At 47.0% G+C, this 27,296-nt stretch overlaps 1 protein-coding gene across 1 annotated transcript in view; it reads left to right on the top strand.

Moving 5' to 3' along the window:
* TMEM63C (transmembrane protein 63C) overlaps positions 1–27,296 on the top strand; it is a 75,597-nt gene that overhangs the window by 16,454 nt on the left and 31,847 nt on the right. The window contains exons 3-7 of the mRNA XM_037832219.1: positions 9,603–9,664; positions 12,528–12,689; positions 13,248–13,327; positions 13,761–13,842; positions 18,309–18,346. Coding sequence (XP_037688147.1) covers positions 12,540–12,689; positions 13,248–13,327; positions 13,761–13,842; positions 18,309–18,346 — 350 coding nt within the window. The 5' untranslated portion in view covers positions 9,603–9,664; positions 12,528–12,539. The remainder of the gene's footprint in view (positions 1–9,602; positions 9,665–12,527; positions 12,690–13,247; positions 13,328–13,760; positions 13,843–18,308; positions 18,347–27,296) is intronic.

Raw genomic sequence — 27,296 nt, 5'->3', positions numbered from 1 at the left:
AAAATGTATTTTTTTTATTGAATTCAGTTTTATTGAAATACATTCACACACCATACAATCATCCATGGTATACAATCCACTGTCCACAGTATGATAACATAGTTTTGTGTTCATCACCACAATCTATCTCTGAACATTTTCCTTACATCAGAAAGAACCAGAACAAGAATAAAAAATAAAAGTGAAAAAAGAACACCCAAATCATCCCCCCATCCCACCCCATTTGTCCTTTAGTTTTTATCCCCATTTTTCTACTCATCCATACACTAGATAAAGGGGGTGTGATCCACAAGGTCTTCACAATCACACTGTCACCCCTTGTAATCTACATTATTATATAATTGTCTTCAGGAGTCCAGACTGCTGGGTTGGAGTTTGGTAGTTTCAGGTATTTACTTCTAGCTATTCCAATACATTAAAACCTAAGAGGTGTTATCTATATAGTACATAAGAATGTCCACCAGAGTGACCTCTCGACTCCATTTGAAATCTCTCAGCCACTGAAACTATTTTGTCTCATTTTGACGTGGTATTACTTTTTGTTTTTGTTTTGTTTTGCTTAGATTGGATCTGTTAGGCATGCATAATAGTACAAAATTCAAAAGTCAGTCTTCCTCACCCTGCCTCAGCCTCTACCTGGTGCTCCTTCCAGAAGGAAACCTGTCTGTGGTTTCTTGGGTATCTTTCCAGAGAAAATCTAGCCATGGGCAGCACACACACATTCTCCATGGGCTGCATGTATTTTGCCTTTTCCTCTTAACTGTGATTATTTCACGTTGCTCTGTCTGTCCCACCCCCGACCCCCCACCCCACCCCCCACCCTTGCCTGAATGCATTCACTGAGGGCAGGCTCTGGGTTTTCCTTGCCTCCTCGGTTCCTAGCCCAGAGCCTGGCCAGTTAAGGTTGGTTCTATCTGGACATCAATGAATCATCAACAGCTACTGACTGGGGCTGCTTTCAGAGCTTAGGTCACTCTATCTCCTGCTATGTGAGGCCTTTCTGTGTTGCACTACCAACTAAGAACCCATCCTGGCAGCAGAGAGGGGTGGGGTGGGATGCCCCCAACAGCACCCTGCATTTCCTCCTGCTACTGCACCCCACTGCTGGCCACCTTCATCCCAGCTCTAGGGGGCTGACTCTGGGATTTGGGCCCCTGCCACTGCCACATCCTGCCTCTCCGTCCCTCTCCTTCCCTGTCTCCTGTCTGCCCACTCGGGACTCCTACAGAGAAATCAGTCAGGGGAGAGACTGGGGAGTGAGCAACACCGTTGGCATCTTAGCCCAGGGGGGCCTGCTGATGACGAGCCCATTGCCCAGCCTTTGCCGGCTGAGATCTTGGTCGGACCTGTTACCACAGAGATGGGAATTACAGCAATAACTCTGCGTCGAGCCAGAGTCTGCAGCTTCACCCCAGTGGTGGTAGGAATACATTTCTCTGCAAAGCTCAGCTACGTGCCACAATTTTTTCTGAATGAAGACAGAATCGGATGCCTCTGTCCGAGATTTCCATGTGCCCTGGCTCAGTAGGCTGCAGGCAATACCCTGGCAGGGAAACAGAGGTAGGCAGGGGCTGCGCAGACCCTGGGAGGCTTGGAAGCCCCGGGAAATGTTAGCAATCAGCTCCCTTTGTTTGCCTGTAGGAGAAGAGGCTTTGAGGATTTATAAAGCCCCTCTAGCCAAAAGACTCCAGGTTTGAGATTCAACGGGCCAAATGAGACCCACTGCCAATCGTTCTTTTCTTCAACAAATCTCTTTAACGCACTCAGCTCTACCCAGTGCAGCAGAGAAAATAATGAGTCAATTCAGCCTTAGGCTTTGTTATCAAAGAGCTTTCTACCAGCTGTTGGGGGGGTGGGGGAGATGGTCAGCCATTTGCCATGTCATTCCACAGATAGACATCAAATGTGCTAGGCACTAACAAGGAAAATAATACCTAAAATATTTTGAGCTATTTCTATGTGCTAGGCACTGGTCTAAGTGAGCCACGTGACTTGGTTCACTTAAATCCTCACGTCCACCCAATAAGGTAGATGCTGTTAATTAACATCTCCATTTTACAGATAAGGAAGCTGAGACAAGGAAAATTAAGATATTTGCACAAAGACCTGGAGCTAGGCAATAACAGGGGCAGTATTTGAACCCAGCTAGTCAAGCTCTGGAGACCTACACATAAATGCTACACCATGTCTGCCTCTCAAGATGCTTTGAGAAGCCTCCCTGGACCCTCCAGATTGGGTGGGGGTGCCCCTGGTCTGTGAGCCCTGCTGCTCTGCTACAGAGGCCCTTCTCTTACAGCACGTGTTATAATTGCCCCTTAGCCAAGGCCTTCTCACTACCCTTGTAGAATGAGGTTGGTGAAGGCAGGGCCCCCCTTCACTACCCAGTAGAGAATTCAGACAAGAAAAAGTGAGGGCCATAGGAGTAGAGAGGAGGATGAGATCTCTGAGGCTGGGGGTAGTGGGGAAGTCTGCCTGGAGGAAGCAGAGTGGGACTGGGCCTCAAGAACAGCAGTGTTCTTCTTAGGGGAAGTCAGGAGGCCCTTCCACCAGGGAGGAATGGAAGGAGTAGAGAAAGCCATGGCCTTTGAGATGGCAAGGAGCCATCCAGCTGCTAGAGCTGAGGCTTCTTGTAGGGAGATGAGGGGTGGGGTTGGAGGGAGCCCTGTGACCAAGCAGCCCTCCCCCGCCTCTGCCCACAGGTCTAGATTTGGACCACCTGATGGAGTGGGGAGGGGTGGGGAGGAAGCAATGGGGTAGGCAGGGTGAGTGCTGTTCCGGGGAGGCCACCCAGCCCCTTCCTGACCGTCGCCCCTGTGCGTGGATGCTGCGATCAGCACCACGGCTAGCGGCTAGGAGGAGTTACCGATGGGGGAGAGTAGGGGGAGGCTACTGCTTCCGGGCAGACCACCCTACCCACCCCACCCCCCCACCCACCCAGGGACCTGGTGGCAGCCGGCAGGGGAAGCTGTTGGGACCCAGAGCCCCACCCCCTCCACCCTGTTGACAAGTTTATGTGGGTGGGAGCTGGTTGAAATGAGGGTACTTGAGGAAGGGAGGGAGAGGACTTGGTGAAGAAAGAAGAATGAAAGCTGATTGTATATATGCCTGGAATTATCGAGCCTTTTTAAACATGATTTTTATAATTATAAAAAAAATACATGCTCATATTAAATAGTTTTTTAAATTGAGAAAATTTTTTAAAACAAGAACATGGTCCCACCACCCAGAGACAACTGTGAAAAGATAACTGGTCTTTTCTACAGGTATAATTTTCTTTTTTTTTTTCCTTTCCTTTCCTTTTTTTTTTAGAATTGAGATCATCTAATTTAACAGCTTTTTATCCTGCTGATTTTCACTTACTGTTTTGTGTTTTTAGCACAAACATGGAGTCACCCTTCCTTGCCCCACCCCCACCCCCTTATCTCTCTGAGTCACCACCGGGTTCCAAGGGCCTGGGCCATCAGCGATGTCCCCACAGCTGCCTCTGCCTCCTGCTCCTAGCTCTGAGTGCTATCGTGGCTGCTCACAGACTTAAGACCATGGCAGAAAGGCTTGGGCCCCTGGGTGGGGTGCAGGGTCTGGAAAGAAAGGGAAGGAAATTTCCCAGTAAGAGGAGAGGCCCTGTAGAGGTCCCAGAGGTGGTATGAGGTGGGGAGGGAGAGGCAGGAAGCCAACACACTTGGCCACCTTCTCCCCTTGCTGCACTTCGGCTCCCTCTGCCACCTTCAGCCTTTCCTTCCCTCTGGTTGAGCATCCCTTAGAGGTGGTGTAGATCTGGGAGCCCCATCTTCCTGTGCCCCAGAAATACAGCCCTCTTGGTTTGGACCTTCAGAGGCCACATGATGTAGTGGAGCCAGATGCTTAGATTCCAATCTTGCCTGTCTCTCTCCAGCTATGTGACTTTAGACCAGTTACTTAACCTCTTTGAGCCTCACTTTCTGTACCTGTAAAATGGGATACTGGCACCTACCTCTTGGGTGGCTACCTCAGGTTGCATGGGAGCAGTAAATGGCATTCAGTGGGCTAGCCAACAAGAAGTACCCAGAGCAATACCTGGCATTTCACACATGTCAATGTCCCTCTCCTAACCCTTCCTTCTGAGGCCTTCGCAGGGGCTGCACCCACTGGAGCTGGAAATGTGTTCCCAGTATTCCCTGTCTGCATTTAATTTTCTCCATGTAGCTTCTGTCTTCAGCCTGGGGGCTTCATTCCTGCCTGTTGGAATCATGGTTCTCTGCTTTGGGGATGGCACATAGCAAAGTGAGTAGAAAAGTGGTGTGGAGCCAGACATCCTGGGTCCAAGTCCCAGTTCTACTGCTTACTAGCTGCCTGATGTGGGGCGTGTCACTTAATCTCTCTGTGCCTCAGCTTCCTCCTCCAAAAGATGGAGATGGTAATAGAACCTACCTGTTCTGTGTACAGGATACAAAAACCACTCTAAGAATTCAAAGAAAAATGGTATTTAATATAGGGAATTAGATGCTTAAAAAGGCATGGGAAGGCTTAGAATCTGGGCCTGCCAAATAACAGCACTGGCTCGCCAGAGAAATGGCTCCTTTGCCACGGTCAGGAACACTACTACTAGAGTCACAGAGTTCAAGGTCACACCTCCACCCCACCCGTGCACTCTCAGGATCAAAAAGCAGTTGCTGCCTTTGCCATTATTGCCTCTTATCCCCCCCCTCACCCAGCAATCAGAGACTGGGCACTTGAATCTGTTTCAGAGAACTCTTTCCTCTCCTCAACCTTGCTTGTCAACAGAATATAGTTAAAGCACAGGAAGATGGCATTCTCCTCCTTCCACCTTGTAAATCCATCTCAAGTGCATCTACTCAAGGAAACCTAATCTGCATTGAGAACCCCAGCTGCAAAGGACTTTAAGAAATGTACCTTTTAGCTTTCTAGCTTCTGCAACTATATCCAACATGCAACCTAATAGATTTGTTAACCCGGCTGATACATTAACAAACTCAGTCTTAGTCTTATTATTGAGCCAGGGGCACCAGTGAGCACTGCCCCGCCCTGTCCACAGAGCCCCAGCAGAAAGAGCAGAAATTCTCCCCTCTGTGTGCTGCTCTCCGTGGTGCTGAAAGACATTTCTGCCTTATTCTTAATACCCTGTTTGCATAGTGGGCCCATTTACAGGGTTGATCCCCAATCCACTCACGCCACACTGGGCTTCAAGGGTGACCAAGGAGAGGCCATCTAAACCTGGGGGGCTTCTGAGGAAAGGCTGGCCTCAATTCTAGGAAAAGGATAGCAACGGCAACAACCAACCCTTGTGGCACTCATAGTTTACCAAAAAGTCTCCATGCACTATCTTCTTTAACTAATCCTTACAATCACCCTGGGGCAGGCAGGACAGTCATAATGGTATCCATTTTGTAGAAGAGAAAAGAAAGCCCCAAGATGTTATGAAGGAGTCAATAAAGAATAGAACCACACTCTGTCTCCTGACACAAAACCCCTCCATCCCACCAGTATGAGACTTAGGGAGGGAAACTTGTTAGTCAAGGATGTGCTATGGGGAGGCAAAAGTGAGGGACTCAGGTGACCTCTGCACATTATACAAATGTGTGCAAATCACCCATGTTTCATTCTTTCCTGCCCGTGAGTGTGACCCTGAGTAAAAGACTATCTAACCTTGATTGAGGCCTCCTGCATGCTGGTTGTTGTGGGGGAACCAAGGAAAGTAGAAGAAAAAGACATGGTCCCTGCCACCAGGGAGCCTGCAGACTTACTTACTTATTGGGGGACTGGCTGCTTATGTACATGGAAAACTGAGAGGATAGTGCTGGGCAGTGAGGAGTCACTGATCTACGAGCCCTGAATCAGGAGCGGGAAAACCCAAGCTCTGATTCCAAATCCACCACTTTCCCCAGCCTTCGGCAAATCAGGTGACTCAGTCTCTTTGTATGTGAAGTGGAGCAAACCATCCTTTGTCATGAAGATAGGAGGAGACTGAGGACAAAAGAGCAGTTTAAGGCGAGGAAGAACTTACTGATACTTACAGATACTGTAAGGTCAGCTGACAGGAGTGGGATGGCTTAACCAAAACCCCTCATTCCAATACATCCCTTCCCTCTCATTTCCCTCCTCCCCCTCCTCCAAAGCATACCTGACCCCTAGCAGTGATGAGAGAGTGAACCTAAGCCACTTATCTCACTGCCTGGAAATGGGGGGAGATCACAGAATTTAGGGCATGGCAGGGGCATTGAGGAGGGACCCAGAGAGGAAGGGGAGGGGTAGCCCATGCCCATGGTTAGTTTATTTAAGGTCCGGAACCATGGGAGATAATTGTTTCTGTTGTTGACAAAATGGTGATGAATTATTGAAGAGTCTACAAAGGCCAGATGGCAAAGGGGGGCAGGGCAGGAGCTGTAACTTTATGTACACTGTGGGGAGCAGGGTTGAGGGGAGGAGGCGGGAGTGGCTCCCCATCCACAGATCTTCTCTTAGGATGTGGCTTATGACTACAGTGACTCTCTCATCCAAACCAAAATGCAGGCCCTGTGGACCAGTTCCTGAGAACACCAGGGGAGGGTGGAGCAGACTGGGCTCTGGGCAGTGCCAGGAAATGAGGCAGGGTGGCTGCAGACTGTAACTCTGAGACACCTGGAATCCTACGTCCAGCCTGGCCCTCAGACACCTCCCACTGAGACCCTGTTTCTTACAGATGAGGAGGCTGTGGCTACCAAAGGGAGGGCACCTGCCCAAGGCCACCCAGGTGGACCAGAGCCAGTGCTTCTGGGAACTCTCAGTCCACAGAACTTTCCACTGCACCACCCTGAAGGACTGGGGAAGGTTGGAGCCCTGAACTAGGGGTTGATGGCCATCAGTCCATTCATCTGCCCACGGCCCAGCACTGCCAGCCCTTCAGAGGTTCAAAGGCCCAGGAGGCAGCAGAGCAGATGGTTACAAACTACCTATGTTCAAGAGCCAGTTCTGGCTCTTACTAACACTGTGACCTTGGGCAAGTTATTTAATCTCTCTGGGCCTTAGTTTTCTCTTCTTGTTACAGTAAGAACAATTCTAGTGCTGACTTCCTAGCAGAGGGAGGATTAAATGAGCTAGTACTTAAATGGAAAGTACTTAGCCTATAGTAAATACTCAATAAATGTTAACTATTACTAAGATTGGCCCTGCCCCATGGCCTCCTGTCCCACCCTAACTCTGGGGTCATCCCTGAGATATGGGGTCCCCCTGCAAAGGACTTGGCTTGTATATATCCAACTCAGCTGGAAGAAGAAGTGGGGAGCACATGAAAGCTGGCCAGGTCTGAAAGCATGAGAGTGGGGGTGAGGAGATGGAGGAGTGAGAAAGTTGAAGGTGGCTCTTTCTGAAGTTTTTGCCTCGTTTCCAATGAATGTTTTGCCCAGTCCTAGGGTCAAACACAGGAATCCGGGATGTGGGAGAGATGGGAGAAGAGGGAGACCATATACAATCCTATCAGAGACGACGAGCAGGACCCGGGAGTCCTGACCCTCCAGCCATCACTGCCTGCCCCTCCTTGGTCCAAAGAGCAAGGCTGTTTGCTTTTCCTGCATGGGAAGAGCAGAGGCTGTGGCCACTTACAGGCTGCACGTTGAGGGGCAGCAGGCAGTCCTTCCATCGCCCAAGTCTCTCCTCTTGCCTGTCCCAGAACGAGTAGGTGGAAGGAGCCTAGGAGTGATCCAGTCTGAGCCTCTCACTGTGATTTCACAAATAAGCCAATGATAATAATGACTGGCTAATACTGAACAGTTACTGTTTACTTAGCACTGCGAGAAGGACTTTATGTGGATTATCTTATTTAATCTTCACCGTAATCCTGGAATGCATGGGTATAATTATCCCCATTTTCCAGATATGGGAACTGAGGTTCGGAGAGGAATGTACTGTCCATGGGCATACCACTAGGAAGGATAGATGCGGGGCTCAAGCCCAGATCTGACTCCAGAGTGCACACTCCTCACTGCTGCCCTGAATGGTCTCTCTTTGCTCTCCTGTGAAAATTAATGCCTAAAGAGATGAGTTCCCTGATGCCCCCACTCTAGGCCAGACAGTGCACCTGCTGTGTGTTCCTATAACATCCCCATATGCCAAGCTTTATTCTTTCCAGGGCTTGTTTGCATTGCTCTCCTGAAAGCCCCTCTCTTCACACCCAAGAGCTAGCTCTCCAGAAAGATGGGAGGGCCAGGCATGGCGAAGGTTGAGGAGGAAAGGCATGACATTGCTCTAAATTTTCACAGCAACAGACTCCCTTATTGCTGCTGGTTGAGAAATATGAGGAGGGTGCCGAGGTGGGAGAGGGTGAGGATCTCCTTCCTTTCCCTTCCTCTCCTCCCCTGGGGGCTGGTCAGCCCGGTTGATGCACAGGGCTTGGCAAAAGTAGATACTCAGTGAATTCTTGTCGAGAGGAATGAATGAATGAATGAATGAATGAAAAAAACTGAGCCATTTTACATTCTAGCCATAGCTATTCATTCTCACTTCCCCAGAAAGCTATGCATGGTCTCTCCTCTGGGTATTTGCCAACATGGTACCCTCTGCCCAAGCACACTTTCCCACCATACCATGTGAATCCCTCCACCTCCTTCATGTCTCAGCTTGGAGTTCACATCTTCGCAGAAGACTATCCTGACTACCCAAGTCTGTGTAGGCCTTCCCTGTGGTTCCCTTTATTCAGGTTACCATGGTGTGCAGCATGTGCCTTGGGTAGTTTCATGGCTCCGTAGTGAGGCTTGGAGCCTCATGCAGGGGGGAAAACGTCTGTCAGGTGCCTAGAGCCTTGCATGATGCCTGGCACATGGTCCCTACCCAATTCTTGTTTGTGGAAGGATGGAAGGAAGGGAGGTAGGGAGGGAGGGAGGAAGGAAGGAAGGAAGGGGGACAGAGGGAGAAGGGAGGGATTGGGAGGGGAGAAATGCTTAGAATGAGAGAGAATGAGGGAGCAGGAGCTGAGGAGTGGAAAAGGACAAGATCCAGGGCCCAACCCAGATGGCAGCCCAGAGCCCTGCACAGCCCAGGACTGCCCTTTCCCTCATTATGTGTAGTTCTTAACTCAATAATCACAAGCCCTTTCACATCCTAGTCTGGTTTGAATCCCCAGAAACCCTGAGAGGGGGTTAGTAGATGTTTCCCTCATTTTAAACATGAGGATTCAACAAATGGTGCTGGGACAACTAGATATCCACATGCAAAGACATGAACATAGAACCTTACCTTACACCATACACAAAATTTAACTGAAAATGGATCATTGACTTACATATAAGAGTTAAAGCTATAATTTTAAAAAAGAAAACTAGGAGAAAACTTTAAGACTTTGAGTTAGGCCAAGATTTCCTAGACACATCAACAAAAGCACAGTTCATAAAATAAAAAAATGTTAAATTGGATTTCATCGAAGTTCAAACTTCTGTGCTTCAAAAGACACCATTAAGAAAACGAAAAGACAAGCAACATACTGGGAGAAGCTATTTGCAAAGCACATATCTGATAAAGGATGTGTATCCTGAAAATATAAATGAGGAAAGGAGGCCCAAGTGGTGACAGGGCCAGTGAAGAGGGTCCTTTGTCCCTAAGTCTTGTGGTCCTCACTGCATTTGTTCTTTCTGCAGATGCGCATAGCTGAGTGGAGCTTCCAGGCCTGACTTGGACGCTGGCTGGAGGACTAGCTCAGGTAGGAAGCCTCAGGGCAGATTTACCTTCCCACCTGTTCCCAGACCTGCTTCCTTAGCACCGGCTCCCCCAGGGACCGTCAGCAGAGCTGCAGCTTCCTGCCATAGCTGACCTGGAGACCCAGGTAGCTAAAGTGTGTGCCCATCCACCAAGAGACAGAAATGTCTTTGCTCTGATCCTCTGGCAGAAGGCTTTCTGTTAAAATATACTGTGTTAAATTAAACTATTGTAAGCCATTGACAGGTTAGTATAAATGAATGAACTAGCAACCTGGGGTAGAAGCACCAAAACTTTGGATGTCTAGGCAGAGAGGGGAGCAGAAAGTAGGGAAATGTCAGGCAAGAGGCTGCCTGCTCAGGTTGGAAGCCAGTCGGGAGCGTTGGAGTGTGAGAAGTGTTTGTGTTCCCATCCAATGAATAACAATTCCATTTTTCCAGTTGCTCATGCCAAAACCTTAAAATCATCCTTGACACCTTTCTTTCTCTCACACCCTCCATCCAATCTGTCAGCAAATCTTGTTGGCGGCACTTTCAAAATATTTCCAAAATCTGACCAACTCTCTCCACCTCCACTCCTTCCATCCTGGTCTGGGCTGCTATTACCTCTTGCCTGGACTGCTACAATTTCCTCCTAAATGACCCCTCTGCTTTTTCTCTGCTCCTCTTCTTGCTGACCCCCTGTCTATTCTCAGTACAAGAGCCAAAGTGATCCCTGAAAACATAAATCATTTCATGTCTCCCCTTGGCTCAGCTTTCCCCATCGCCACCTCCTGTGCCTTCACTCTGTCCACTCCACCTTACTTACCTATTTGTTCTTCCTCAAAATGCTCTGGGCAAGTTTCCACCACAGGGCCTTTTCCTCTGTCTGACATGCACTTTTGTCCCTTAACTGTGTGCTTTGTTCCCTCTCTTCAAGTCTCTGTGCAAATGCTGCCTTCTTGGGGAGGTCTTCCCTAATTGCTTATTTACAGTTCTAACCTCACCTTCATCTCAGCTTTGTTTCTCCCCACTAGGATGGAAGCACCACAAGAGAGAGACTTTTAGTGGTCTTGTTCACTGATACATCACCGGCATCTGTCTGGTACAAAGTAGTTGCTCACCAAATAGTCATTGAATGAAAGAATGAATGGAATGAGCCAACCTAAAAAAAAATGGGATTGAAGAGTTTCTAGAGTGAGGTGATGTCTGGGGCCAACAGGAATGATCTTTTGGGACAGAGCAACTTTGCAGTTGTTTGAGCTGCTCCCACTCCCGTCCAGTTCTCACCACCCACCCACCCCCAACTTTCCACTCTTACCCTTGCCTGAGGAATATTCATAGTAATGTCCGTAAGTTCTGCATTTGGGTCTCACTAAGATGCTCTGTCTTGGTGGATTGTCTCAGGCCCCTGGGCAGGTGCTCATCTCTCTGGTTCAAATGAGGTAAGAGAGTGATGCTACTGAGTCACTGCTGTGTGCCAGGCACTCTACATCCTTACCTAATTCAATCTTCAGATTTATTGCCTTTGCTGGGAACTGGGTCAGAGAATTGTAGAATGTTAGAGATGATGGTCATTGAGTCTTGTCTGCATGGGTGTCCCATGAATGCACTGCTTGTGTCTTCCAACAGGAATATTTCCACTCTGTGGTCTGACCCACCTTTTGAGGTTGCTTAATTTATATTTAAGAAAAGCTTCACAAGGTACAAATAGGAAGACTCATCCAGATGTGCATTTACAAATCTTTTTTTTAAAGGGATCACATAGTATAAAACAAGAACTATCCTAGGATTTTTACTGATATTCTTACAAACTTGAGGACTAACAATTTAGTAGGCCGAGTCCTCAATCTTGGGGCTTGCCCTTATGAAGCTTGTTACTGCCAAGAGGAGGTTAAGCCTTCTTATAATTGGGCCTAAGAGTCTCCCCCAGAAAACCTCATCTGTTGCTCAGAGGTGACCTCACTCTCTAAGCCAAGTTGGCCGGTGAACTCATTGCCCTCCCAGGGGTGTAAATCTCCCTGGCAATGCGGGACATGACTCCTGGGGATGAGCCTGGACCCAGCATCATGGGATTGAGAAAATCTTCTTGACCAAAAGGAGGAAGAAAAATTAAACAAAATAAAGTTTCAGTGGCTGAGAGATTTCAAATGGAGTTGAGAGGTCACTCTGGAGGGTATTAATATGCACTATATAGATATCCTTTTTAAGTTTTTAGTGTATTGGAATAGCTAGAAAGAAATACCTGACACTGTCAAACTGCAACCCAGTAGCCTTGATTCTTGAAGACGACTGTATAACTATGTAGCTTACATGGTGTGACTACATGATTGTGAAAACCTTGTGGCTCACACTGCCTTTATCCAGTGTATGGACAGATGAGTAGAAAAATGGGGACAAAAACTAAATGAAAAATAGGGTGGGATTAGGTGGTATGGAATGCTTTGGGTGTTCTTTTTTACTTTTATTTTTATTCTTTTTGGAGTAAGGAAAATGTTCAAAAATTGATTGTGGTGATGAATGCAAAACTGTATGATGGTACTGTGAACAGCTATTTGTACACCGTGGGTGATTGTATCATATGTGACTGTATCTCAATAAAACTGAATTTAAAATAATAATAAAAAGAACTATCCTGGGGAATCTGAGCTGCTCTGTCATCATGCCCCTGGGTTTGAGGAGCCTGTTCTCTTATAGGGTAGGGCTACATGCCATCTCATGGGCTGTCACCTTCCTGCATTCTCCAAACACATCCAAGCCTGGCATGGTGATCCAGACCCAGTCTGGTCGCTACATTCAAGTGCCATTTTCCCCAACTCCCCAGCGTCTGTGTGTTGCAAAGTGACAATGAGCTCTCATATCTAATCCGAGACCCATCTGTTCACCAAGGAGCCTCCCAAGATGACTGTCTTGCTAGACAAACTGACTGGGATGGAAAAGGCACAGAACCTGTCAACAGATGAATGCTTCCAATCTCAGAGCACCGTCCTCCAGGGCCAGCCCTTTGGGGGTATCCCCACCGTGCTGTTCATCAACATATTCTTGTGGGTGGTGAGTCCTGGGCACTGCAGTGGTCTCAGTGGGGTGGAGGGTTACTTTTCACAAGTGATACAACAGGGGCCCAGTGGTCCAAATGGGCTCCAGCTGTAGTGCTGCAAATGAGCTGAATGTCGGTCCTGCCCAGGGCACCCTGGATGGGTGAGCCTTGGGGAGAGAGGGGCCAGAGGAACAGTCAGAATCTGTGGGATTATATTCCACGTGCCATTGTCCAAATGTCCATATGGCTAATCCCTTGGGCCTCCCTTCTCTCTCCCTTTGCTGACATCTTAAAGGGGAGTTCTTGTCCAATAAATCTAAATATTCCACTGGCTCCTCCATCCGACAAACTCCGAGCATCCTCTCTGTGCCAGGATGCTGCTGGGCACTGGGGATATGGCAATGGAAACAGCATGGCCCGTACCCTGACAGAGCTCACCATCTAGAGGAGGAGACCCAGAGTGCCCCAGGGAGCCTCAGGGATAGGGTCTCCCCATTGGGCGTACAGGGTTCTGGCTGAGGGAAAGGCATCCATATACTCTCCAGCCCTGAATCGCTTTTCCTGGCCTGTAGATCATCATTTTGCTTTACTCCTTCCTCCGGAAAGCCGCATGGGACTATGGGCGCCTGGCTCTGCTGATGCACAATGACAGGTGAGGAGGGGCTGGGAGGCCAAGACAGGTGAGCTGCTCCCTGGGCGGATGTGAGGCTGCGACCACACCCAGGGCACAGCCCTAACTGGTGCCCAAAACGCAGCAGGCATCTCATCTGCAGGTGCCGTCTTTTGCCCAACCCTTGCCCTTGTTCTGGCCCTCCCTGCTGGAAGGGGACTTGGGGGGCAGCCATCTCTGGGCTCAAGGCCACTTTTTTCCTCAAGTCTCAGACTTTCTGGATCCCAAGATGCATCATGCCAAGATGGCAACAGGAGGGATTACCATCTGTACCCAGAACTGTGTGCTCAGCAAATGAGCTGAGGCATGCCTGCTACTGGGTGTGCATGGTGGGGGGCCCTGCAGCTCTCAGGGGCAGAGAGCCAGGCAGGCATCTGAGCTCCTCTCCTTTTCCATCCCCCACCGCCTCTCACAGCCTGACCTCGCTGATCTTCGGGGAGCAGAGTGAGAAGACATCTCCCTCGGACATTTCCCTGGAGATGGAGCACAAGGACAAGGTGAGTGCTGGGGGGGCCTGGGCCAGGTGGGGGTCCTGGCTGTGGGCAGGCAGTTCTGGGGTGAACTGGAAGGAATATGGCCCATAAGCAGGGGCTCTGCAGTCAGGAAGACTCAACCATTTCTGGCAAGGCATCCTTGGACAAATTACTCAGCCTCGTCAAGCCTCAATTCCCCCATCTGAAAGATGGAGACATTATTTGTACCTACCTTCCCTCTCAGGGTGCCAAGTAAGTGTGAGCTAGTTACAATACCTTAGAAGGAGTTTTAAATTTTTGATTCTCCTCAAATCTCCATCCTTCCTCACAGTTCCAGTCCTGCCTCCCCATCACTTTGAGCCATAGACTTACCTCCCACCTCACATAGAAGTTTCAAGTCATTGGAAAGGGATTCCCTCAATCTCCTGCTGCCCAAACCTGCCCAATGGAACACAGTCCTCCCTACTTCCTTCTCTTCTCCTGTCGAAGGCGAATCCCTCCCACCTGAGCTCGCTCATCTCCTCACCCGTTCACTAAGAAGGATCTGTCCTGTGCTGGTAACTGGTCTGGCGACTGGGCAGTGAACAAAAATAAAAGACCACATCCTGCCTCACGGTGCCTTCTTCCAGGGTAGGGAGACAGACAGATGCATGTGAGATGGTGACAGGTGCATAAAGGAAAAGGGGGCAAGGAAGGCACTCAACTGTGATGGAAAGAGCCACTTGATAGATGGTGGTCAGGGATGGCCTTGGGCATACGATGACATTTGGGTGGGGACCTGAACGCAGCGAGAGAGGGAGCCATGGGAACTTCCCTTCCCCCACCACATCCCCAGCAGCTGCCTATCTCCCTCTGCCCCATCCTAGCCAAGCTCCTGAAAAAGTTGTCTGTACTTGCTATTTCCATTTCCTCCCCTCAACACATCCTAATGTGGCTTCCACCCCATCACTCCATCCAGATAGCCCCCAGGGTCGTCATTGGTCCCATGCCCCTGTATCCAACGGACAGTCTTCAGTTCTCATCTTGAATTCTCAGAAATGTGGGACCCTGTAGACCATTCTTCCTTCTTGAACAGGCGCTGTTGGTTGCTTCTATGATGTCACGCTCTCTGGATTTTTCTTCTACCTCTTTGTCTGCTTCCTCCTCAGTCTCCTTTGCAGGCTCCTCCTCCAGACCTAGAATTTCCCACAGCTCAGTCCCAAACCCCCTTCCCCTCTCACTCAGTACGCTTTCCCTATGCTGATACCTCCTAAATGTGTATCTCCAGCTAAACCTTCCTCTGGGCTCCAGCCCTATTAATCCATTGGCCTTCAACAGATCTTTACATGGATATTGTAAAGGCATTTCCCACTCAGTATGTCCAAAATCTGCCATGATATCCCCTCACCCCAACCCATTCCTAGATCCCTTGTCTCAGACTCTCTCCACCACCCTCCGAAATGTACCTCCCTTGCTCTTGCTCAGGCCCCTGAGCTTAGCCGGTCCATTACCAAGTCCTGTTGCTTTTACCACCCCAGTTTGGTTTCTCTCCATCTCTCTCACCATCACCCAGTCCAGGCCTCCAACAGTCTCGCTTGACTGCAGTAGCTTCTAACTGATCTCATTATATCCACACCTGCCCCCTCCCCAGAGCAATCCTCATAAAGGAAGACAGCTCATCCCCTTCTGTAGACCTTCAAGGGCCTCCTAATGCTCTTGGAATAAATTGCAGATGCCTTGCCATGGCCTGGTGGTTTGGCCTCTAGCCCACCTGCCCAGCCTCATCTCCCCTCCCACCCCCCACCAGGCAAACTTGGGCCAGCTTTTAGATCCTCAAGAGTGCCATCTCCTTCCCCCCACCCTGGGACCCTTCACCTGCTCCTCGCTCTTCTCTTTCCGCAAGGACCTTTCCCCCAGCTAAGACACTCACCACACCTCAAGCCCCCCTTCCTCAGGAAGCCCTGACCACACCATCTGGGTTTAGATCTTTTGTTCTATGTTCGTGGAAAACTCATTCCTTCTCTTCAAAGATCTTAACTCTTTGAAGAGAATCAACTCCCTGTAATGACCTCTCATCTGCATGATCAGTCTAGTAATGTCTGCTTCCCCTAGGCAGAGCAGGTGCTGACCTTGCTTTCGTTCATCGCTGTATTCCAGCTCCTAGTACAGCCAGCCACATAATTAGCATCTGATAAATATTTTATTGGGTGCACTGAGTGAGTAGAACCATATCCCTTCCATCTTCATCCCTCCAAGAGACTGGGTCTCTATCTCTCTTTAAAAAGTGTGGAGCCTCGGGCCTGTCACTGACTCTCTTGGAGCCTTCACTGGGAGAATGAGGACAGTAACACCTACTTTGCAAAGTTGTTCTCAGCTTTAGTTTTAGAAACATCACTTTGTTGGTTTGGTTTTTTTACAATGACAAAAAGATCATTTTATTTTTAAAATGTTTAAGAAGAAAAATTACTTCAGCAAGTGGTAGGAAGGTCAAACTGAAGAGGGTGGGAATGAGATGAGGGGAGAGTGCTGGGAGGTGGTCCCTGAAGTGGTCCTGCTGGGGTGGTGGGACCTCAACCAGGGCTGGGTGTGGGGGTGAAGCCAACGGTCCCACCACAGTGCCCCATGAGCAACTCAGGGCAGTACTGTGACCCCCATATGGCAGGGGTGGGGGAGACGGGGGGAGCAAGGCAGGTGCAGTGAACTGGCCTCCATCCTGTGGTCTTGTCAGCTAAGCTGGCTCCTGGGAACCTGTGGCCATTTCCTGCAGGGATGAGGAGAAGACAGGAGATGGTACCTGTCTCAGACCTGCTGGTCAGCAGTTGAGTTTTCTCAAAGGGCCTTTCAGAGCTATGATGTCTGTGCAGAGAATAGTGTGTGCATGTGTTTGTGTAAGAGAGAGGCAGATCCAGGCTTGCTGGCTCACACAGCTCTGCCTATGCACTTCTCGTGAGAACATGAGCCACAGCTTCTACTCTTTTTTTCTACCCTTTTATGGATATAACCTTTGTTCAAAGAGCTGTGCACATGGGATCTTGTGCTGTGTATGTTCCGGTGTGTTGTAGACACTTGTGTACCTACCAGTGGAAGGGGGCAAAAATACATTTCTATAAAGATGTGTCCTGCACTGTGTATGACTACAAAGGGCCATCAGGAAACTTACTAAACTGCACTCCTGTTTGCTCAAAGGCAGGCAGCGGAGAAGAGCTCTCCTCACAGGGAGGGGGAGCTGGATCTCTCAGCCCAACTCTCATCTAGGGAGTCACCCCCCTCCCTGGGGGCTTCCCCTACCGATGCTGCCACCATACCCTTCCCCTTCAGTGCTCTGACTCCCACCGGGGACCTGTCCTTCTTTTAGTTCCCTGAAGTGTGTGGACATTCCCCCTGCCAGTCAACCCAACACAGGGTACGGGGCTTAGAAGGTGAGCCTTGTGCTGAAAGGAGCAAGGGAATTCCTGCTGTTCCTTTTTGTCTGCTCCTCTTTGCTTCCTTTTGGGAAATACTCTTCTCCAACCCATGTGCTTCTGGGGAACTCAGTCAAGATGGCCTGTCTCTGGTTTGCTGATGAGCACGTGACCCAAATAGGGCAAATCAAGGGTTGCAACCTTTTCCAAGGTTTTGCTGAACCCCCTGGGGTCCACAAGGAAGTGAGCACCAGGATAATTTAATCCACTGCAGATCTTCCCAAGCTGACTCACTCAGAGGCCACCTTTTCCATCCACCCAAAAACTCCATACAGCAAGACCCCAATAGAAAGGACCTATTCCAAAGGACTCTCAAATGCAAAGAGAAGAAACACAGCTCAAAATAGCTCAGAATAGTTTTTATAACAAAAGGGACAATTGGGGGCTCAATTGTGGGGAAATCAAGAAAAGGGGCTGCTTCAGGCATAGCTAGATCCAGGAAGTCCGGCAAAGTCACTAGCAACCCCCTCTCTCTGATCTGAGCTGGCTTTTCTCAGACAAGCTCTCTGCATGTGGCACCAAGGATGGCTCCTGTCCACTCCAGGCTTCACTGACCGGCAGGACCCCAGAAGGAGATAGACACTGTCTCTTCAACACCCATATCAGTCGTCTTAATAGAATTTTGCTTGGCCACACTGGGCCATGTTCCCATGGCTAACCAATCGCTGGAGGCAGACCACACTTGCTGGACAGCCCACCAGGCATGTGCATCAGGGGAGGGGCACATCCCCAAAGGAAGAATTGAGGGGCAGACTGAAAAGTAACAAATGTCCTCACTAGGAGTCCCGTCTCTCCTGCAGTCCCAGGCCCAACTTCTAACCCCCATTTCCTGTAGCAGGATGTCTTCAGGGGGAGACACTGCCCTCAGCATTGCCGCTGATGCCTGAGGCTGCTTTCCAGACCCAGACTCTCTCTCGCTGTCTCTCAGCTGGGAAGGAATCCTCCTGTGACACTGCTTCAGGCTATCTGAGATGACCTGTGGGCAGCCTGGGTTCCCACGGGAAGCTTGGGGCCTGGATGCTCTCATCATTTCTCTTCTTTTCTTCCCAGGGCTTTATTCCTGGTTTTTTCCACAGCCTAAGCATGAGGTAAGTGCCTGAGCTTTCTGAGTTTTGGTGATGCTTTGCCTTAGGAGGTGAGGGTTGGGGATCTCCTGCAAGAATTAGCAGCTTGCCAGCGCCGGATGACCTGGATTTGGCCTGAGCTCTGAAGCCCCCACCTTGGGCCTGGCCCAGGCAGAGGATGGTTTCCTGGGTGGAAGGGGAAAGCATAGATTGGGTTACAGCTGGTGAAATGGAGACCGGACAAAGATACAGTCTACAGTCCATCTTATTTCTGCCACAGCCCGCAGGGAAGGACCACTTTTTTTTTCTTTCTTTTTTTTGCCCATTTTTTCAAGTGCATTGTTTGTCTTTTTGTTGTTGAGTTGTAGAATCTCTTTATATATTCTTTTTTTTTTCACTCTTTATATATTCTTGTTATTAAACCCTATTGTCTCCCGTTGCATAGGCTGCCTTTTCACTCTCCTGACAAGTCCTTTGATGTGCAAAAGGGTTCAGTTTTGAGGAGATTCCATTTATCCGTTTCTTCTTTCATTGCTCATGCTTCTTTCATTGCTCATGTAAGGTCTAGGAAATCAACTCATATCACAAGATCCTTAAGATATTTCCCTACATTTTCTTCTAAAAGTTTATGGTCTTAGCTCTAATGTTTAAGTCTTTGATCCCTTTTGAGTTGATTTATGTATAAGGTGTGAGACAGGGGTCCTCTTTCATTCTTTTGGATATGTATAACAAGTTCTCCAAGAACCGTTTGTTGAAGAGGCTGCTCTGTCCCAGTTGAGTTGACTTGACTGCCTTATCAAAGATCAATTGTAAGTCGATGACGGGCTCCACCTCTCAACACTCAATCCATCACATCTATCTTTATGCCAGTACCATTCTGTTCAGACCACTGCAGCTTTGTAATACACTTTGAAGTCAGGTAGTGTGAGACCTCCCACTTCATTTTTCTTTCTTAAGATACTTTTACCTCTTTGTGGTGCCCTGCTGAAAGAACCACTTTTTTTAAAAAAAACTCAGTTTTATTGGGATATAGTCACATACCATACAGTCATCTACAGTTTACAATCAATTGTTCACTATACCATCATGTATTTGTGCATTCATCACCACCACCAATTTTTGAACATTTTCATTACTCCAAAAAAAAAAAACAAAATGAAAATAAGAATAAAAATAAAAGTAAAAAGAACACTAAAAAATAAAGCTAAAAAAGAACATCTAAAGCATTCCATTCCCCCATCCCACCCTATTTTTTCATTTGATTTCTCTACTCATCTGTCTATACACTGGATAAAGGGAGTGTGAGCCACAAGGTTTTCACAATCACACAGTCACACCATATAAGCTACATAGTTATACAATCGTGGAAGGACCGCTTTTACTCATGTGATTAAAAAAACACTTTCGTGAACTCCACACCAGGAAAAAAAAAATTCTTTCTGCAGCGCTATTTGCTTTATTCCTGCAAACATCATGAATCCTATTTCTCAAGATGGGACAGTAATACTGGGCAGAAGTTCAGGCTTCCTCACTCAGCTTCAGCCCCGGCTTATAGAGAGATGGAGCCCTTGCCCACCTCTCCTTCTGGATCTCTTTAGTGCCCAGACCTGGCTGGGGAGGAAACAGACCCCTTGTCACCTGTTTTCTTCTGATTCCCCCACACCAGCCAGATGCTTCAGCTGAGCAGACACTTCTCAGAGCTTTATCCCCTCACTCTGTGTGCACTCACACATATACACATGCACACAGGCACACTCTTGCACACACACACACACATAGCTCTGCCTCCACCTCAGAGCCCCGTATGTTCCTGAGCTCTTCTGAACATCCCTGTTCATCCTGCACGGGCTCCTCCCTTGCCTATTGGTGCCTGCTCTTGGGGGCTTCCTCACTGCTCCTCAGAGCCCAGATGCACTGGGGGCCTGACTGGGCTGCTGATTTGCTTGTTTGAAAGGCTTTAGAACTCCTTCCCTCGGGTGCCTCTGTGCCCACCATTCCATGGTTCGCTCCTCGAGGGCTTTGCAGGAAGCTTCATACCTTGTAACAAGACCTTACTCCACTCCCATGAGCCCCTTGCGGGCACCTCTGCTCCCCTAGGCCTGCTGAAGGGCTCTGGACCACCTGGGGGCAAAGGGCACTCTGACTGGGCCTTGGGAGTCCCAAGCTGGGCTTAGGACCTCTGATGTTTGATCCCCAACCCAACAGATGAGAACCCCTCCATGGCCTGGGCCCCAGCCTCTTTGATCGTGGTCCAGAGCTCGGGGAAGAGATGCAGCCAGTTTGTGTGTGGTTCGGGGAGACTTTATTTCTTAATGCTTCTCTAGTTTTGCTTTGTTAATTTTTTAAACATGCAAAAGCTAACAGAAATACATGTTCATCAAGAGGCACGTAAAAGTCCTCTAGCCTCTCACTCCCCTCCCCATGACACCCCTCCTCGGAGGTGATCCCTGTCAACAGTTGCAAAGGAATTATGCTTTTTACTTATCAACAAGCATTAAACCAATAATGTGTATGAGCATTTGGAGCTTGTTACCCTGGGAGGTGGTACAGGCTATACATAGCTTCCTTGGGTTAGCCAAGTTCATGAATGATAGGCAGTTGGGTGATGACCAATTTAGCCTGCCCCTTGCATGGGCAAGAGGGAAGGAAAACTGGGGTGAGTGGCTCTGCCTGAGCTGACCACATCCTCAGGTCATGCGGAAAGGAATCCCTTGGGGGTAGTTTGGGACTGACTTTCTGGATTTTTGCCACTACCTGCTGATGGGCCAGTGGGTATACACAGGGCAGGAAAGAAAGTGCCTGTTTCGGGGGAAGTAAGGTACATGCAAAACAGATAACAAAACCCCATGTGGTAGGTATCCTTGTGTCCCTGTGATGTGCGTGTGAGCATGAAATGAAAGATCCAGGTTGCTGTTGGTCTGAGTCTCTGTGTGCACACCTAGACCTGCTCGTGTCAGTGAGAGGTTGGTGTACACTGCTGTGTGTGTGTGTGTGTGTGTGTCCTCCCCACTCAAGGGCTCCTAGTGGTGAAGGCCCTTCCATCAGGAACACTTCATCAGGGGAAGGCGGAGAGCTGTGTTACACTGTGCCTCCAGCTCCCTTTGCCATAGAAGGCAGATTAATACATTTGTTGAGCAGTGCAAGTGACCCAGGCCCCCAGTGTACAAAGCCCATGCAGTCTAGCTGGAGAAACAAAGGTTAACAAGACCCACGCCATAGAAATAATAATTCGGATATTAGAATTGCTATGGGAAGGGCATTTGGGAGAGAAAGAAATTAATTCCAGCTGGAGGATTCAGGAAACGTGTGGTTTTGATCTGGGCCTTTAAGGATGGAAAGAATTTTGGCAGGTGTGATGAGGAAAGCACAGAAGTAAAGGATTGTGTTAGTAAAGGTATGGGGCAGACAGGGGGAGGGGGCTTCAGGAACAGTAAATCTTCTGGTGTGGTTAGAAGCAAGGGTGCATGACAAGAGGGGTGGTAAAAGATTGGGCTGGAAGGACCAGCTGGGATCTTGACTGCTACTCTGGGGATTTGGGGCTTTGATGTAGAGGCAGTAGCGAGCCAGTGACTGTTTTTGAGCAGGAAATGCAGAATGTTTGTTTGCAGGGAGGAGTATGGGGGTGAATGGAAGCTGAGAAGGACCAGAGACAAGCTGAGCCATTCAGGAGGCTCTGCCAATGGTCCAGGTGAGATGTAGTGGCTACCTGAACTGGGGCAGTGACCAGGGAAACAACGGGAAGTGTCCCACAGGAGGGGGGTTATGGAGCTACAGTCAGTGGGTTGTGGGTTCCACCTGGCTTCCACCTGGATTAAGAAAGAGGGAGATCTGGGTACTGGGGGTGTAGGTATATTGGAGTTCTCTGTAAGAGGTTTAAATTATTTTTGTAACTGTCCTGCAAATTTGAAACTATTTCAAAATAAAAGGTTTCAAACAGAAAAAAAGAGAACTTGAGATCTGGTTTCTGGGGAGGACAGTAACTTCACCAGTTGGGAGAAGGAGCAGAAAATGAAGAGATATGGTGGAGGCAAGCATGTAGGTTGACCAGCAAGCTGTTGAAAACCAAGACTGACACTTAGGAGAAAGGTGAGGGCTAAAGATTTAGACTTGGGAGGCTGGTGTTTAGAGGTCATAGTTGAAGTCATGTGAGCAGATGAATCACCCAAGGAGGTAAGAGCAGAAAGACCCAAGGGAGAGGCTTGTTGAGGCAGGGGAGGAAGAGGTACCCTCACTGTCAAGGGCAAGGAAGGTTGAGGCTCCAAGGAGGGTGCAGCCAGCATCCTCCAGTGCTAGAGATTGAGTAGAATGAGAGCTGAGAGGAGGACATTGACTTTGGTGATGTGGTTTCCTTTGGAAGGGTCATTCCAAGAAGGTATCCCCCAAGAAAGAAAGTCACCTTTCCAAGAAGTGGGTGGCAGGAGGGAAGTAAAGATATTGTGTGGAACTTAAGGGGAAACAAGTCAGGGAGTGGAAGTTAAGTTTCTTGTTTTGTTTTAGAGTAAGGAGCAGTTACACCTGGCTGTAGTTTAAGGGAAACAAGTATGATGGGTGCAGAGAGGGGGGATATGTTAAAGTTGACTTGAGGTGTTGCAAGTCTCCAGAAAGAGGTAAAGGAAGGGGAAGAGACTAGAGCAAAGAAAGGAATTGTGAGCAAAAGAAAGGGTGACTGGCTGGAAGGTCATGGTGGAGGGCAGGTTAAAGAATGGCAGGGAGAAGAAAGAATTGGGTTGAAGGATATAGACAGACTCAAAATATAGGCTTCACTTGGAACTGTGAGGTTTGGCTGCTGACTGGAGTCAGGGCCTCCAGTGGAGGTGGGAGCAATGGCCCCAGTGGTGGAAGCACGAATTGCCTGACCCAGGAAGAAAATTCTCGTGTTCTTTGTCCCATCCAGCCTTCTGCTCTCTGCACTTGCACAGACTTCACCATGCCTCAGGCATGATCTTTCTGTCATGTGACCAGATCCTGGCCTCCAGAGTGTAAGACATGCCCCTCTTCTCCCTCTCCAATAGTCAGCCCTCTTGACTGACTATCTAATCCATTTCTGGGGTGTAATTCTCAAGTTCAGGGCAGGAAGTATTTTAGCTGTTTACAGTTAAAAATTTCAGAGCTCTGAATAATTCTATTGATGGGGACATTGAAAACCTTGAGGATGTGTTCTTTGTAGTATTTTTCAAAAATGAATCTGGATCTAGAGGTTTCGGGCTTCTGTTTGGGGTGAAGGCAAGGGGTATTGGTGAGGGTAGTGCAATATTGTGAATGCAATTAATCACACTGAATGGTATGTTTGGGGGTGGTTGAGATGAGAGAGTTTATGTTGTATGTACATTTCTACAATTTTTTTAAAAAAAACAACTAAAGAGACAATGACAATTAAATGCAATACATGATTCTGGACTGGATCTAATAAAGGAGGAGAAAAGGCTCAAAAGGACATTATTAGGACATATGAAAAAAAGGAAGCTTGACTTTAAGTTTTATGTCAGTGTTAAAATTCTTGAACTTCATAACTGTTCTTAAGGTGGTTACACAGTGAATATCCCTGTCCTTAGGAAAGATATATGGAAGTATTATGTGTTTGAGCAACATAATATATACAGCCTACTCATAACTGTTTAGAAAATAGATAAGTGGATAGAGAGACAGATCTATGGATAATAGGTAGGTGGATGGAATGATATGGCAAATGTGGCAAAATGTTAAAATCAATGGATCCAGGGGAGACGGGCTGTTGGAGTTCCTTTATAGGTTTTGTATTATTTTTGCAACTGTCCTGTAAGTTTGAAATTATTTCCAAAGAAGTTTAATAAATAAATAAGTACATAAAATCTGGACCCTGGACTGGATGCTAGAAGTTGCATGTAACCTACAAGTCTGACCAGAGGGACATGGGTGGGTATTCTATGGTCCATCCACCCATGGAGAGATGAGGCCAGCATGGGGCCAGCCATGAACCAGTGCTCCACTGACACTATTATTTTTGCACAACCGTGAAAACATTTAAATAAAATGTAAAACTATACCAGAAAAGGCTTAAGATTAAATGCTAAGCAAAAGAGCAATACATTTGACTTCCAGTTGACCAAAATGGCAATGTGAATCACTTCAGGGTGCCATTCCCCCACAGAGTCTTTCAAAACAATTAGCAAAAACTGGCAGAGCCATCTTCCTCAAAATCCAGAAAACAGCTAACAGGCGGTAGTAACTGAGTGAGTGGCAAATCAAGAAAATACAGTTTTAAAAACAGTAGAAGCTGGTGGCACCTTTTCTGGCTCCTTCCCAGCACAATTGGGGCCCACCTATTCTCCCATTTGAGTCCCTATGTGCATACCGGAGTGGTTGTATGTCAGTGGCAATCTATCATATGGCAGCCTGAAACACTGAACCAGGAAATATGACTCTGGCTCACCCTCCCAGAACTTGCCCTGCAGGTAAAAGCAGCTTTTGGACAGCTAAAGCAGTGTGAGAAATAAGTCAAAGCAACCTGAGGCAAAGGATTACCAGATTTAAGACATGCAAGAGAGCACCTGGGAGGGTGGGGGAGTCTATTTCTAGGAAGTAGAGGGGATGTTCAGATTCCTGTAAACAGGGGAATTCCTAAGACTGTGAGTGGACACAAACCCATGAGAAGACGCAGGCTCAGAAAAGATAGAAAGGACCCTGCACTTCACTTTAGCCTTGGCTGATCTTCTTGACAGGAGAGCTAAACTCTGAAGGAGAGCATCAGCCAATGGAGATCCCATTTGCCAAGACTGTGAAAGGTGTTTTTTTTACCTTGGGTTATTTATGGTAGTTCCTGGAACTTAAGGAAATCTCTGCCATAGTACTAGTTGGGAATACAAACTTAAGGAACAGATAGATCAGGGACTAAATCCCAGAGTTAACACATTAAAATATTAAAATGTACAGTGTGCAGTAATAGATTACAAAACAAACAAAGAAACAGGAAATAAAGCATTGAAAGAAATAATGGCAGAAAACTTCCCAGTTAATGAAGGATAGGAGATTGCATATTCAAGAAGCCCAATGAACCCCAAACAGGATAAATTCTGAGAGAACCATGCCCAGAAGCACATAGTAGTCAAACTATCAAATGCCAAGGACAAGGAGAGAGTTCTGAAAGCTGAAACAGTAAAACAATGTGCTATGTAGAAGAGAGTCCCAAAAAAGATTAAGTACTTATTTCTCATCAGAAACCATGGGAGCAAGAAGTCAGTGGTATAAAATATTTAAAGTGCTGAAATAAAGCAATTGCCAACCAAGAATTTTATATCTGGTGAAACTATCTTTCAAAAATGAGGGCGCAATTAAGACATTCCTAGATAAACAAAAAGCTGAGGGAGTCGCTCCTAGACCTGTCCTACAAGTAATGCTAAAAGCAATTCTTCAGAGTGAAACGAAAGGAAACCAGACAGTGGATCAAAGTGGCATAAAGAAATATAAAACCTCTGGTAAAGGTAACCATATGGGTAATTATAAATGCAAGTACTATTGTATTGTATATTTTGCTATGCAACTCCACTTTTTACTTTCTTACAGGTTCTAAAATGCAATTTTATAAAAAGTAATGATGAATGCATGGTTTGGGATATATAATGTATAAAGATATGATTTGTGTCAAGTACAAAAAAGGGGACGGGGGTATAGAACAGTTTTTGTGTGTGCTATTAAAGTTAAGTTGGTATCAAATCAAATATAATTGTTATAGATTTTGGATGTTATATTTAAGTCCCATGGTAATCACAAAGAAAATATGTGAAATATATATACAGAAGGAAGTGAGAAGGGACTCAAAATGGTACACCACAAAAAATAAAATAATATGAAAGTAGGCATTAATGGAAGAATTGAGGGGGAAAAAGGTATAAGACTTACAAAGACCAAAAAGCAAAATAACAGAAGAAAGTCCTGCATTACCAGTATTTACTTTAAATGTAAATGGATTACACACTCCATTCAAAAGGCAGATATTGGCAGAATGGATTTAAAAAGTCTGACCCAACCATATGCTATTTTCAAGAGACTTGCCTTAAATTTAAAAACACCAGTAGGTTGAAAGTGAATGGATGGAAAAAATATACCATGCAAAAAGCAACCAAAAGAGAGCTGGGGTGCTATACTATCAGATAAAATAGACTTTAAGTCAAAAAACTAATGAAGGACAAGGAAGGTCACTATTTACTGATAAAAGGGTCAATTCAACAAGAACACATAACAAATATAAATATATATGCACCTAACAGAACAGCCCCAAAATGTACGAAGCAAATACTGACAGATTTGAAGGGAGAAGTAGATGGTTCTACATTAATAGTAGGAGACTTCAATACAACACATTCAATAATGGATAGAATATCTAGCCAGAAGATCAACAAGAAAATGGGAGACTTAAATAATACTGTAAACTAACTAGACTTAGCAGACATGTATAGAACACTTCACCCAAGAACAGTGAAAGGAACATTATTCTCTAGTGCATATGGGTCATTCTCCAGGATAGAGCATAAGTTAGGTTACAAAGCTAATCTCTATAAATGAAAAAAATATTGAACTCATACAATGTATCTGCCCTGACCACCATGAATGAAGCCAGAAATCAACAGCATATGGAGAACTGGAAAACTCACAAATGTGTGGAAATTAAACAACACACCCTTAAACAAACAATGAGTCAAAGAAGAAATTAGGAAATTTCTTGTGACAAATGAAAATGAAAACACAGCATACCAAGAATTATGGGATGCAGCAAAGGCAATGCTGAGAGAGAAATTGATAGCTCTAATGCTTACATTAAAAAAGAAGAAAGATCTCAAATCAGAGACCTAACTTTACAACTGGACAATTTAGAAAAAAAGAAGCACAAACTAAGCCCAAAGTGAGCAGAATGAAGGAAGTACATGTTAGAGTGGCAATAAATGAAATAGAGAATTAAAAGAAAATAGAGAATCAATGAAACCAAAAGTAGGTTCTTTGA

This window comes from Choloepus didactylus, chromosome 4, assembly GCF_015220235.1.
Source record: "Choloepus didactylus isolate mChoDid1 chromosome 4, mChoDid1.pri, whole genome shotgun sequence".
Taxonomy (NCBI): Eukaryota; Metazoa; Chordata; class Mammalia; order Pilosa; family Megalonychidae; genus Choloepus; species Choloepus didactylus.
This window is presented reverse-complemented; position numbering and strand designations above follow the sequence as displayed.